General features: G+C 33.7%; 1 protein-coding gene across 1 annotated transcript; it reads left to right on the top strand.

Moving 5' to 3' along the window:
* The first annotated feature begins 196 nt into the window (after window positions 1-196).
* LOC117345061 lies at window positions 197-7,270 on the top strand. Its single transcript, XM_033908003.1, has 4 exons — window positions 197-336; window positions 3,497-3,616; window positions 3,722-3,900; window positions 5,461-7,270. The coding sequence occupies exons 1-4, from the start codon at window positions 288-290 to the stop codon at window positions 5,539-5,541; spliced, it is 429 nt and encodes a 142-aa protein (XP_033763894.1). The 5' UTR covers window positions 197-287; the 3' UTR covers window positions 5,542-7,270.
* The last annotated feature ends 9,345 nt before the right edge of the window (window positions 7,271-16,615 follow it).

Raw genomic sequence — 16,615 nt, 5'->3', positions numbered from 1 at the left:
GTGAAGTCTACAAATACAAATACACCGGAGGTTTGTGTTTCCCTGAACAATCAGTTAACATTTTGTTTATCATTTGAAAAATCCAATAATTTTATCATACTTTATATGATGTCTGAATTTTTGAACGAATTAGGTGTGAACTGGAAGGGAGGTAATCGTCTCAAGTATGAGTCATTGACGGATATCTGAGATATGTCGCGTCTTATTCCGGATCGAAATTTAGACGCAATTACAGGTATACAGGTATGAAAGGCGATTTCCTGGTTTGAAGATCTGGAACAAATTGAATGAATTCCCTGTTTTTAATCCTCATTCTCCAAGGTCTTCCAGCGATATGTAAGTATTTCAAATTTATTATAAATCGGACACAACACTATCGAGCATTCATTAGAAATTATCAGGTAAACACCAAATATACACAGGTGTGTCCAATGGCGGTTATTTGTTATTTGACTCATAACGGAGTAATTCATATAATCACATTGTGGTCTTTTCACTTTTCTAGTTTGTTAAGTTATTTAAAATTAATTTTATATAATACCTGCACACACACAGCGAATCGATATGGCACAGATCTAGATTTCTAACAGGCCATGATTCGTCCATGACCGTGCTTTTATATAGGATTTCAAGTGCAAGTCCCAGTGCTGTGAAGGTAGCTACTGTTGTAGAAAAAAGCAGTTGGTATTTAACAATTTTCAAATGTGTAAATGCTTTCCCGCTACAACAGTTATTATTTCAGGATTTATTAGTGTTTTTAATTACACGTTAGTTCCATATCTGTATTTGAACAGGTTGGGGAATTAAACCACCAACTTGCGTATGTGCAACCTTGCATATCATAGGCAAATTGAGGTATATATAGTTACTAAAAAATCGCCAAAATCACTCTCTAGATAACTTGTGAAAAATTTCGTCCAAGTCGCATTAATTTAGTCATGAAACATATCATACAAATGCAAAAATAACAAATTCTTTGCATGTTTGAATTAATTAGTACCAAAAATTGATGAAAGACTTCCAGTAGTGTAACATCAAGTTTCTAGGAAGACATGTACAACGCTTTCAGTAAACATTATATATATTATATTACGTTACATATTTTAGTAAAATATTACTTACCTTGTCGTAGATAAAATCGCCATTAAATACAATATTTCAAAATTTATTGTTTAATGGATTTTGACAATTTTTAGTAACAAATCCATACTCGAACTGCCGTTCAGTATACAAATTTGCATGTTATACGCAAGGTGGTGGGTTTCCTCAACCTGTTGAATAAGAGATATCAGTATTATGATTACATACAGTATGATTATTTCAGTTTGAAATAGAGATATCTGTTCATTTGTCAAAACGTTCACGAAAAGTAGATTTCTCAATTCGAAATACAGCTTAATCTCTTTACATAGTAAAGCAATATATCAAATGCACAATTCTAATAACTAAAGTAATTTGATGGCAACAAGCATACATATTAATAGTTCAACATTAAGAGTATTAAATGTTTTTCATACTCACTCCTAGTATAAAGCTGAAGTATAACAATAAGTTATATAGTCATAGACTTGCTGATGTCCCATGTTTTTTTGTTTTTTTTTTTTTTGTATTAGTTCCAGACAAACATATACATCAATACTCTCTTAATTATGTACATGTAATCAATTTTTATGAATACTCCTACATTTTTGGTGTATTTTAAATCTATTATAATCTACTATTACATTCTTAATTATTGGGCAGTATAGTGTAAGTAGAATTGAAAACAATCAACCAATGAATATATTGCCTGGAGCTAATTGAAAAATGGGATTGGGGGATAGTTTGGATAAAAAGTAGAAGCTGATTTTGAAAAGGAAATACAAAGATAAGAGAGAAAGGAAACATAAAAGGAAGAAGAGAAGAGGGAACGAGATTTCCGACGAAAGCAAAGGCAATTTCTGAAAGGGTGACAAAAAAATAACTGACTATTGCTAATAAAAACATTTAATGGAAAAGAAACGAGTCCAACAAAAACACAAGCAAATTGAAAAAATATAAAAATTAGTTACGTTGGTAAATTGAAATCTATTTCATAATGAAAGACACTACCTTAATGTACTGGTTATATTTATTTTCTAAAAGCTGAATGGTAAGCACTGAAATCCTCAATAAAAGTAGCTTCCTTGTCACATTTTTTTGCTAAGTATCTCTCGATGTTATATGAAGTTTTAAGGTTACTAATTAGAGTGGGTAAGTACAGAGCTTTACCTAAACACTTTTGACAATAAATATAGTGCTTCATATTTAGTATTATAATATTTTCTGCTCTGTTATTTTGGTGTGGGTTTTGTGCTATTTTACCAAAAATGAAATCTTTTTTACATACATTAAATGTCTCATTACAAGTAGCTTGCAACCAAATTTGGAAAGCCATAATTAAATTTTGGACTTTATTACATTCCCAAAGTACATGCTGTATTGTTTCTTTTTCTATGAAGCAGAAATTACACAAATCAGACTGAACAAAATGAATCTTTTTCAAATAAGTGTTTGTAGCTAAGACATGATGATTAATTCTTAATTGCATCCATTGTAGTTTTGAATTTTTATTTGTGTCAAAAGGCAATCTGTATATTTTTTTCCATTCCTCAATAGGTATATTTCCAAATATGGTGTCCCACTTTGCTTGGCCTGTAGGCAATACATTATTTTTATTCAATACATTATACATATCTCTTGTACCTTTTTTACTTTTAATAACAATATCAATATACAGTGGTATCAATGGTTATGTAAGTTTTTTTTCAAAATTCCATCCTAATCGTTTGACTGCCAATATAATACCATTATAATCAAGGAAGTTAGTATTTAAATTAATAGCTTCATTAAATTCATTCTGTTGAAGAAAGCTGCCATCTTCTTTAAGTAAATCATTTATAAAAACCACACCTTTAAGTTTATCAAACCATTGCTTATAATATACAGTATTATTACCTATTTTTATTAAATCATTATACCAAATTGGTAGAGATAATATTTGTTCTGGCATAAATATTTTAATTTTCCCTCTTAATATATTCCACGCATTAAAAACATCAATCCAAAATTTGTTATGAAGTACATTTTTGATATTATATTCAATATATCTATTTCCTAACGTTAAAAACTTATTTCTATTAATTTTTGTAAAAAGAAGTGTCTGCCAATTTGAACTTTTAAGACAAATATTTCTAATCCATGTTGATTTTAAGGCCATTTCAAAATGTTGGATATTAACCATTTTCAAGCCACCTTCTTCTGATGTCCCATGTTTGCTATATATACATGTAATATAAATCATAGGACCTTGGTATAAACCTAATGTAATTATGTTTAAATGTTTATATAGCCTGTATGGACATTTGAACATATATATGATAATTAACAGTAGCTCCTCATCACAGCATATCATGCAACTTGCAAAATACTTTAATAATACAATGCTATGAAACACTTTGCTTTTGAATTTTTGCAGGCTGGGGCCTGGAGTGCTATGTGTGTTCAGCCCAGGCTAACAACGTAGATAAATGTGTGAAAACCACTATACAATGTAGAGAAACTCAGGATGCATGCCGTACACAGATCATGTGGAAGCGTGAGTATCTCAGTTACATACCAAACAAACTGGTGTCTAATCATACAATCCTCCACTTTTTAATATAAATGAATAGTTAATACAAACATATTGACTACCTTGCAGAGCCTGAATTTTGGCAGCCACGAAGTGAACGCTACCATTACATATCCAAGTCCTGTGACAAGAAAGACAGATGTGAAGCAGAGAGTGCCAGTAAAGGGCTCAAGTGTATGAGGGATTGGTACCGAGACTGGCACTGTATTGAATGTTGTCAGGGCGACAGATGTAACTACTACACAACGGTAAGTGACGACTTCGTTATGTATTGACATCATTATAAATAGAGAACTGAGATAGAGACAGTGGAAAATACCGATAGTAAAACTCCTTATAACTCGATCAGATCGACAAAACTGAACAATTACAAACTGATTATACAAATTTACACGGAGACAGTCTTTCAAAAGCTGGTATAAACCCTGAAGACCCTTGAAAAAAGTTATCGTTAGCATGTAATCCATAAGGCTTTGCACCAAATAATTTTTTAATATCCAGTAATACTTAGAATCTTGGTACAGGTATACTGTACCAATGTCCAGCAATAATTAGGATTCTTAGTTAGAGTTTACCAATGTCAAGCAATAATTAGGATTCTTAGTTAGAGTTTACCAATGTCCAGTAATAATCAGAATTCTTAGTTAGAGTTGACCAATGTCCAGCAATAATCAGAATTCTTAGTTAGAGTTGACCAATGTTCAGCAATAATCAGAATTCTTAGTTAGAGTTTACCAATGTCCAGTAATAATCAGAATTCTTAGAGTTGACCAATGTCCAGTAATAATCAGAATTCTTAGTTTGAGTTGACCAATGTCCAGCAATAATCAGAATTCTTAGTTAGAGTTTACCAATGTCCAGTAATAATGAGAATTCTTAGTTAGAGTTTACCAATGTCCAGTAATAATCAGAATTCTTAGAGTTGACCAATGTCCAGTAATAATCAGAATTCTTAGTTAGAGTTGACCAATGTCCAGCAATAATCAGAATTCTTAGTTAGAGTTTACCAATGTCCAGTAATAATCAGAATTCTTAGTTAGAGTTTACCAATGTCCAGTAATAATCAGAATTCTTAGTTAGAGTTGACCAATGTCCAGCAATAATTAGGATTATTAGTTAGAGTTGACCAATGTCCAGTAATAATCAGAATTCTTAGTTAGAGTTGACCAATGTCCAGTAATAATCAGAATTCCTAGTTAGAGTTTACCAATATCCAGTAATAATCAGAATTCTTAGTTAGAGTTGACCAATGTCCAGCAATAATCAGAATTCTTAGTTAGAGTTGACCAATGTCCAGTAATAATCAGAATTCTTAGTTAGAGTTTACCAATATCCAGTAATAATCAGAATTCTTAGTTAGAGTTTACCAATATCCAGTAATTATCAGAATTCTTAGTTAGAGTTTACCAATGTCCAGCAATAATCAGAATGCTAAGCTAGGGTTTACCAATGTCCAGTTATAATCAGACTGCTTATATAGAGTTTACCAATGTCCAGTAATAATCAGAATTTTTAGTTAGTGTGTTTTTCGATTCAAACATATTTTATTGTCAAAATGTACAAAGGGATTGGGCACAAGTTTTTGCTACTTATCAATGCCCTTTCCCAAAACAAATACAAAATTACAATATTTGGCAAAATAAAGACTAAATTTAAGGCCACCAATTCAATATTTTTGTAACAATGTCCAGTAATAATCAGAATTCTTATAGTTAGGGTTTACCAATGTCCGACAATAATCAGACTTTTAGTTAGTGTTTACATATTTGACCAAATTTTAACTTTTCTTGTTGTTTTTTGTTTTAAAGCTTGGAGCTGGGACAACACAAATCAGTTCGACCTTGATGGTAGTTGTTTTAGTGGCACAGTTTTTCTTCCGGATGAGATGAGGAGAAAAATTCTACATTCATCAATATCAACTTAATCTGGATACAGGAAGTCAAAATTATAAAATGTATATTGGTATTAAATTGAAATGTTGGCCCATGAAGGAGTTATTTCCCTTTGAACATAGATCTATTGACAGCTAAAATTATCAATATACTGTCCCTGTAAATATTTTGCCGACAAATTTCAAAACATTTTTCCAAGTTTATTTTTATACAATATTTTAATAATAAATGAAATGTGAATTTAGAAAATTCTTGAATATTCTGTGTGTAAATTCTGGAATTTTTTCGAGGTTTATCTTTTTGTCATCTGATGTTTTTATCGTAGAGAACTGAATGGTGAGATAATTTACACAGAACACAGTGCCACCTAGTGATGAGCTCAATGATACACAGATCTTATGTAGCATTTCCTTTGTATATTGTATGTATATAAGACTTTCCATTTTCATCTATAAATATCCATCATGTATGTTTCATTGAAATGTTCATAAAGAATATTTTTGTAATTTTTTTTAATCCTTAACATTCTAAATACATGCCGAATTATAGTTAACATCATGTTACTTAACATTCCTAAACTCTTTCTCAGGAACTTTGTTGATGACCATCCATTTCTACTCAGCAAACACAGCAGAAATTGAATAAATTTAGTGTAATACTGCAAAAAATTAGATAAGTTCAGTATCAGAAAATGTAATTTATCATCAGAAAATGTAATGAATTTAGTATGTTACAAGAGAAAAGGAAATGAATTAGGTAGACTAGTTTAGGACTCGCACAATTACAAATAGATAATTTACTGTGTTATTACTAGTTACCCCATCCCTTTATTCACTAGTGAAGTTCAAATGATGTGAAATTTATATCAAATTAAAGTTTGAAGTTTTTTCTATTGGACAAATATTGTTATTGTTTAGGTTTAATGGCATATGAGCTCACGGATACTCGAAAGACAGTAACCCTAACAGTTACAGTGCACTGGGGAATTCCCGCCTTTTTACACCTCGAATCCATACGTCGTTCTATTTTCAGTCGGAGTCGGGGATTTTACTACAATTTTTCAACTGGGTCCAGGGTACATTGAATTAGGAATTTCTATGCCACAAAATGTGACATTAGGAAAAACAAAAAATAGTGAAATTCATACAAATTTCAGGTTTTCTTTCATAAATATTGCCTTCATATTATTATTGATTTCATTTTTGTTTTCTATAGCTGTTTTTTTTTATTTTTCAAAGGTACCTTTACGTCTTTGTAGATAAAACTTACTTTATTATTCAAAAGTTACTTCAAAATTGAGAATTGTTCTTTGGAAATGAGTCCTTTTAACAGTCCTTATTTCTATTGTAGGAAAATCCCTGTGGGTTGTATATTTTTGATTTTCTAAATCTGAAGACCCTACTCTTTATTCTGGTATATGGAAAGTACCCATTTCATATGTTATTTACTCGGGAAAACAGCTACAAACCTAAGAAACACATTTTCCTCAGGGAATTGGGTTTAGGTGAAACACCAGCTGATTGGCTGATTTAGTTGTGCGAGTCCTTTAAATAATTGAAGGATAAAAAGACAGCTCTGTTACGCTCTCTATGTCCATTGAGCATCTCACCTGTATTATAGTCATTTATATCAAATCATAGCTCTATAACAAGTCCTTGTAAATATCACTCATTATCTAGAAATGGATTTTTATGATTATGCAATAAAATTAATTTGATATGATCAACAGGTAGTTCTGTTTTGTACACAATGGGAACTATGAATTGTCTGTCTAGGTTTATATCTAAACAAGATTCAACAAGTTGTCTTTATCTGTTTTGATTATCTAAACAGTAATATTCATACATGTATTAGTTTTCTTCTATAAAGCAGGGGCCGCGATGGCAGAGTGGTTATGGTGTCCTGACACTTTATCACTAGCCCTCCACCTCTGGGTTGCGAGTTCGAAACCTACATGGGGCAGTTGCCAGGTACTGACTGTAGGCTGGTGGCTTTCCTCCACCTCCAAAACTTGGCACGTCCTCAAATGACCCTGGCTGTTAATAGGACGTTAAACAAAAACAAGCAAACTTCGATCAAGCAGAAATATATTCCCTAAAGTTTTGAGGATAAGCTATCTCCTGGCAAGCAAGAATTCATCCTCTAAGTTTTGAGGATGTTATAATTATCTTCTATCAAGCCATCCCCTGAAGTTTTGAGAATAGGCTATTAATAGTCCAGCATAATTCAGATAGCTCTCAAATATAAACCAATAACAATTTGTCTCTCGTGGTAGTTATACAATATTGCCAAATCTTTTAAGTACATTCTCCAAAGTTCTCATTTCTGGATTTCTCTAGGCACTGCCCGTAAACAACCATTTCAATAAAAACAAACTTGTAAACAAAACATTTTTATCTTCCAGAATGTTTTAAAAGGTTCCGGCCCTTCTAAGGTTTATATCCCTTGAGTAAACTACATGAATGCTTCTTATATTTCTGTGTCATCTCCCTTTAGTCACTGGTCTATATAATGTATTTCTCCTTAAAAAAAAGAATTTTTTCTTAAAAAGGAAACTTTTTTACTATCAAGTCATATCTAAATTTTGAATAAAGCATCAGCCAAAATATTATTCTTACCTTTGATGTCTTTGACGTCAACATAATACTCTTGCAATGCCAAACTCCACCTGAGAATTCTCTGATTTTTGCCCTAACCTAAAACCAATCCCAATACCTACAACCTAACTTTACGACACTAAACCAACTATCCCTATAGTACCAATGTAAGACCCTTAAGAACATAACCCTAACTTAATACCTGAGACGAAGACTTAAGAACACAGGAAACGAATCCTTACACATATACAATATAACGCCCTGATTTTGCTGAGATGACGGGATACCACGTTTGTTCAGATGGATGACCTTGACCTAAATTCAATATCACAGGGTTAAAAAGGCTCAAATCCTTAAACGACTCGATAACCAATGGGTCCAGAGTCTTAATATTGAGCCTGTTTCATGCTTGGATGAAAGGCTACCAAGTTTGCTTTAATGAATGACCTTGACTGACATTCAAGGTCACAGGATCTAATAGTCTTTCAACGAATTCTCAATAACTAAGTTAAGGGCGACATTTTCACCCATATCTATTGAAAATACAACAGTGATCCATCATCTACAATGTATATCTAGTGAAGATACAACCATGGTCCATCATATATATCTAGTGAAGATATAACGATGGTCCATCATATATATCTAGTAAAGATACAACGGTGGTCCATCATATATATCTAGTAAAGATACAACGGTGGTCCATCATATATATCTAGTAAAGATACAACGGTGGTCCATCATCTATATCTAGTGAAGATACAACGATGCTCCATCATCTATATCTTGTGAAGATACAACGGTGGTCCATCATCTATATCTAGTAAAGATACAATGGTGGTCCATCATATATATCTAGTAAAGATACAACGGTGGTCCATCATCTATATCTAGTGAAGATACAACGGTGGTCCATCATCTATATCTAGTAAAGATACAACGGTGGTCCATCATATATATCTAGTAAAGATACAATGGTGGTCCATCATCTATATCTAGTAAAGATACAACGGTGGTCCATCATCTATATCTAGTAAAGATACAACGGTGGTCCATCATCTATATCTAGTGAAGATACAACGGTGGTCCATCATCTATATCTAGTGAAGATACAACGGTGGTCCATCATCTATATCTAGTGAAGATACAATGGTGGTCCATCATCTATATCTAGTAAAGATACAACGGTGGTCCATCATCTATATCTAGTAAAGATACAACGGTGGTCCATCATATATATCTAGTAAAGATACAACGGTGGTCCATCATCTATATCTAGTGAAGATACAACGGTGGTCCATCATCTATATCTAGTAAAGATACAACGGTGGTCCATCATCTATATCTAGTGAAGATACAACGGTGGTCCATCATCTATATCTAGTGAAGATACAACGATGGTCCATCATATATATCTAGTGAAGATACAACGGTGGTCCATCATATATATCTAGTGAAGTTACAACGGTGGTCCATCATATATATCTAGTAGTTACAACGGTGGTCCATCATATATATCTAGTGAAGATACAACGATGGTCCATCATATATATCTAGTGAAGTTACAACGGTGGTCCATCATATATATCTAGTGAAGTTACAACGGTGGTCCATCATATATATCTAGTGAAGTTACAACGGTGGTCCATCATATATATCTAGTGAAGTTACAACGATGGTCCATCATATATATCTAGTGAAGTTACAACGATGGTCCATCATATATATCTAGTAGTTACAACGGTGGTCCATCATATATATCTAGTGAAGTTACAACGGTGGTCCATCATATATATCTAGTGAAGTTACAACGGTGGTCCATCATATATATCTAGTGAAGTTACAACGATGGTCCATCATATATATCTAGTGAAGTTACAACGATGGTCCATCATATATATCTAGTAGTTACAACGGTGGTCCATCATATATATCTAGTGAAGAATCAACGATGGTCCATCATATATATCTAGTGAAGATACAATGGTGGTCCATCATCTATATCTAGTAAAGATACAACGATGGTCCATCATATATATCTAGTAGATACAACGGTGGTCCATCATATATATCTAGTAAAGATACAACGGTGGTCCATCATATATATCTAGTAAAGATACAACGGTGGTCCATCATCTATATCTAGTGAAGATACAACGATGGTCCATCATCTATATCTAGTAAAGATACAATGGTGGTCCATCATCTATATCTAGTAAAGATACAACGGTTGTCCATCATATATATCTAGTAAAGATACAATGGTGGTCCATCATATATATCTAGTAAAGATACAATGGTGGTCCATCATATATATCTAGTGAAGATACAACGATGGTCCATCATCTATATCTAGTAAAGATACAACGGTGGTCCATCATATATATCTAGTAAAGATACAATGGTGGTCCATCATCTATATCTAGTAAAGATACAATGGTGGTCCATCATCTATATATAGTAAAGATACAATGGTGGTCTTTCATTTATATCTAGTAGATACAACGGTGGTCCATCATATATATCTAGTAAAGATACAATGGTGGTCCATCATCTATATCTAGTAAAGATACAATGGTGGTCCATCATCTATATCTAGTAAAGATACAATGATGGTCCATCATATATATCTAGTGAAGATACAACGGTGGTCCATCATCTATATCTAGTAAAGATACAACGGTGGTCCATCATCTATATCTAGTGAAGTTACAACGGTGGTCCATCATATATATCTAGTGAAGATACAACGATGGTCCATCATATATATCTAGTGAAAATACAACCGTGATCCATCATATATATCTAGTGAAGATACAACGGTGATCCATCATCTATATCTAGTAAAGATACAATGGTGGTCCATCATCTATATCTAGTAAAGATACAACGGTGGTCCATCATCTATATCTAGTAAAGTTACAACGGTGGTCCATCATCTATATCTAGTGAAGTTACAACGATGGTCCATCATATATATCTAGTGAAGTTACAACGGTGGTCCATCATATATATCTAGTGAAGTTACAACGGTGGTCCATCATCTATATCTAGTGAAAATACAACGGTGGTCCATCATATATATCTAGTAGTTACAACGATGGTCCATCATATATATCTAGTGAAGTTACAACGGTGGTCCATCATATATATCTAGTGAAGTTACAACGGTGGTCCATCATATATATCTAGTGAAAATACAACGGTGGTCCATCATATATATCTAGTAGTTACAACGATGGTCCATCATATATATCTAGTAAGTTACAACGGTGGTCCATCATATATATCTAGTGAAGTTACAACGGTGGTCCATCATATATATCTAGTGAAGTTACAACGATGGTCCATCATATATATCTAGTGAAGTTACAACGATGGTCCATCATATATATCTAGTGAAGTTACAACGGTGGTCCATCATATATATCTAGTGAAGTTACAACGATGGTCCATCATATATATCTAGTAGTTACAACGGTGGTCCATCATATATATCTAGTAGTTACAACGGTGGTCCATCATATATATCTAATGAAGTTACAACGATGGTCCATCATATATATCTAGTGAAAATACAATGGAGGTCCATCATCTATATCTAGTAAAGATACAACGATGGTCCATCATATATATCTAGTAGATACAACGGTGGTCCATCATATATATCTAGTAAAGATACAATGGTGGTCCATCATCTATATCTAGTAAAGATACAACGGTGGTCCATCATCTATATTTAGTGAAAATACAACGATGGTCCATCATCTATATCTAGTAAAGATACAATGGTGGTCCATCATCTATATCTAATAAAGATACAACGGTTGTCCATCATATATATCTAGTAAAGATACAATGGTGGTCCATCATATATATCTAGTAAAGAGACAATGGTGGTCCATCATATATATCTAGTGAAGAATCAACGATGGTCCATCATCTATATCTAGTAAAGATACAACGGTGGTCCATCATATATATCTAGTAAAGATACAATGGTGGTCCATCATCTATATCTAGTAAAGATACAATGGTGGTCCATCATCTATATATAGTAAAGATACAATGGTGGTCCATCATTTATATCTAGTAGATACAACGGTGGTCCATCATATATATCTAGTAAAGATACAATGGTGGTCCATCATCTATATCTAGTAAAGATACAATGGTGGTCCATCATCTATATCTAGTAAAGATACAATGGTGGTCCATCATCTATATCTAGTAAAGATACAACGGTGGTCCATCATATATATCTAGTGAAGATACAACGATGGTCCATCATATATATCTAGTGAAAATACAACCGTGATCCAGCATATATATCTAGTGAAGATACAACGGTGATCCATCATCTATATCTAGTAAAGATACAATGGTGGTCCATCATATATATCTAGTAAAGATACAACGGTGGTCCATCATATATATCTAGTAAGTTACAACGGTGGTCCATCATCTATATCTAGTGAAGTTACAACGGTGGTCCATCATATATATCTAGTGAAGTTACAACGGTGGTCCATCATATATATCTAGTGAAGTTACAACGGTGGTCCATCATATATATCTAGTGAAGTTACAACGGTGGTCCATCATATATATCTAGTGAAGTTACAACGATGGTCCATCATATATATCTAGTGAAGTTACAACGGTGGTCCATCATATATATCTAGTGAAGTTACAACGGTGGTCCATCATATATATCTAGTGAAGTTACAACGATGGTCCATCATATATATCTAGTAGTTACAACGGTGGTCCATCATATATATCTAGTGAAAATACAACGGTGGTCCATCATATATATCTAGTGAAGTTACAACGGTGGTCCATCATATATATCTAGTGAAGTTACAACGATGGTCCATCATATATATCTAGTGAAGTTACAACGATGGTCCATCATATATATCTAGTGAAGTTACAACGGTGGTCCATCATATATCTAGTGAAGTTACAACGGTGGTCCATCATATATATCTAGTGAAGTTACAACGATGGTCCATCATATATGTCTAGTGAAGTTACAACGATGGTCCATCATATATATCTAGTAGTTACAACGGTGGTCCATCATCTATATTTAGTAGTTACAACGGTGGTCCATCATATATATCTAGTGAAGATATAACGGTGGTCCATCATATATATCTAGTGAAAATACAACGATGGTCCATCATATATATCTAGTGAAGATACAACGATGGTCCATCATATATATCTAGTGAAAATACAATGGAGGTCAATCATATATATCTAGTAAAGATACAATAGAGGTCCATCATCTGTATCTAGTGAAGATACAACGGTGGTCCATCATATATATCTAGTAAAGATACAACGGTGGTCCATCATATATATCTAGTAAAGATACAACGGTGATCCATCATATATATCTAGTAAAGATACAACGGTGGTCCATCATATATATCTAGTGAAGATACAACGGTGGTCCATCATATACATGTATATCTAGTGAAAATATAACAGTTATCCATCATATATATCTAGTAAAGATACAACGGTGGTCCATCATATATATCTAGTGAAAATACAATGGTGGTCCATTATATATATCTAGTAAAGATACAACGGTGGTCCATCATATATATCTAGTGAAAATACAATGGAGGTCAATCATATATATCTAGTAAAGATACAATAGAGGTCCATCATCTGTATCTAGTGCAGATACAACGGTGATCCATCATATATATCTAGTGAAGTTACAACGGTGATCCATCATATATATCTAGTGAAGTTACAACGGTGATCCATCATATATATCTAGTGAAGATACAATGGTGGTCCATCATCTATATCTAGTAAAGATACAACGATGGTCCATCATATATATCTAGTAGATACAACGGTGGTCCATCATATATATCTAGTAAAGATACAATGGTGGTCCATCATCTATATCTAGTAAAGATACAACGGTGGTCCATCATCTATATCTAGTGAAGATACAACGATGGTCCATCATCTATATCTAGTAAAGATACAATGGTGGTCCATCATCTATATCTAGTAAAGATACAACGGTGGTCCATCATATATATCTAGTGAAGTTAAAACGATGGTCCATCATATATATCTAGTGAAGTTACAACGATGGTCTATCATATATATCTAGTAGTTACAACGGTGGTCCATCATATATATCTAATGAAGTTACAACGGTGGTCCATCATCTATATCTAGTAAAGATAAAACGATGGTCCATCATCTATATCTAGTGAAGATACAATGGTAGTCCATCATCTATATCTAGTAAAGATACAACGATGGTCCATCATATATATCTAGTAGATACAATGGTGGTCAATCATATATATCTTGTAAAGATACAATAGAGGTCCATCATCTATATCTAGTGAAGTTACAACGGTGGTCCATCATATATATCTAGTAAAGATACAATGATGGTCCATCATATATATCTAGTAAAGATACAACGGTGGTCCATCATATATATCTAGTGAAGATACAATGGATGGTCCATCATCTATATCTAGTAAAGATAAAATAGATGGTCCATCATCTATCTCCGGTGAAAGTATACCGGTTGTCTATCATATGTATCTAGGGAAAATAAGTGGTGGACCATCAGCTGCATCTAGTGAAGAAATGGAAGCAAATGATCCCGACGGATTCGGTTTATTTTTCCCCGAAGTATTTTTTGCACTGAGGAAGGCTTTTTGGATCTCTTCTAAGTTACAGCTTACGGTTCACGTCAAAGATTTATCTGAAGTCTACACTATGACGACGTCTCTTTCTAACATGTAGAAGCACATCCTGTGTATTTTTACCTAATTATTTCGTCCTTTATGTTCCAGACTTTCTATATTATCAAACTTGGATAGACGGTACATTGTGAGATGGGTTGTATACATGTGATGATTTGTTTTGATCGATAGGTGTAACCTCGGCCTTTCGACTATTGCTATCTAGTCTATAACCAGTAGACAACAATCATCTCTCCATCATACATTTTGGTATTGCCGTTCATGCTTGATGTTATTTTGGCTTGAAGAATTGATTTTACCACAGGTGTTCGGAGTTATTCTGCTACCGTAATATCAGGTTTGAGCTTTCTTAAACCTAGCAGATAACTGTAAGGGGATCCCGATTCATTGTTTTAATTATTTTGTTGGATGAATATCCTTTTTTGCACTGCGCATGAAATATAAATGCAGATACTTGATCTCTAGATGCAGGGGTCTTGTCCCATAGTTACAATACATTGGGTCCCTAGATACCGGAGTCTTCTCCCATAGTTACAATACATTGAGTCCCTAGATATCTGGGTCTTGTCCAATAGTTACAATACATTGAGTCCCTAAATACCGGGGTCTTGTTCCATAGTTACAATACATTGAGTCCCTAGATACCGGAGTCTTCTCCCATAATTACAATACATTGAGTCCCTAGATATCTGGGTCTTGTCCAATAGTTACAATACATTGAGTCCCTAGATACCGGGGTTTTGTCCCATAGTTACAATACATTGAGTCCCTAGATACCGGGGTTTTGTCCAATAGTTACAATACATTGAGTCCCTAGATACCGGGGTTTTGTCCCATAGTTACAATACATTGAGTCCCTAGATACCGGGGTTTGTCCAATTGTTACAATACATTGAGTCCCTAGATACCGGGGTAATGTCATGGTTTTAAGAAAATCAGTTGACAAGCACGTTCTTATGGCGACAAGCCTTATCAGACCCCATTGGTACAGAGTCAGCGAGCTCTTAATCAGACCCCATTGGTACAGAGTCAGTGAGCCCTTAATCAGACCCCATTGGTACAGAGTCAGTGAGCCCTTAATCGCGGTTAAGACACACATTTACAAACATTTACACTACCATAATTATTATTGACAGATATCTATAAACAACACAAACTTGTATAAAGTCTCATATTATCATATGATACTAACAATGGAGGATTCGTCCAGCTAAAACTCTCTTAAGGGAACGTATTCTTAGTGGAAAATATAAAAAGTCGTTTACCAATTGTTTATCTTGATTGATATTTTCAAGAAAACATATCCGAACTTTCAATATTTATATCAATGTTATCCATAAATATTGTAACCTATCACCAAACATTTCTAGTTTTTGATCTACATTCGAAAAAAATTACTGGCCAATCAGTCATCAAATTTTATCCTTGGCTAAAGGTTGTTTACACAGGGAGCGTTTCAAAAGTCTTCTATTGGGACGTATTGAATGGTATTTAGGACGTCACTGGTTAAATGATCTACTTGATATTAATATCATACAGTGCCATATTTAATGCGTTCAGATATCAAATAGGGGCGGGATGAGGTTGGAGGTAGTGGGGGAGGAGGGCGAGAGGTTTGGGGGGGGGGGGGGGGGTGACATGCCCAATTAAAGAAATACTTATCAATATGCAACGGCCATTGAAAGGATATATATTAGCTGCATACATGTA

This window comes from Pecten maximus, chromosome 16 (genome assembly GCF_902652985.1).
Source record: "Pecten maximus chromosome 16, xPecMax1.1, whole genome shotgun sequence".
NCBI classification, from domain to species: domain Eukaryota; kingdom Metazoa; phylum Mollusca; class Bivalvia; order Pectinida; family Pectinidae; genus Pecten; species Pecten maximus.
The sequence above is the reverse complement of the archived record's forward strand: the minus strand, read 5'-3'. Positions and strand labels throughout refer to the sequence as shown.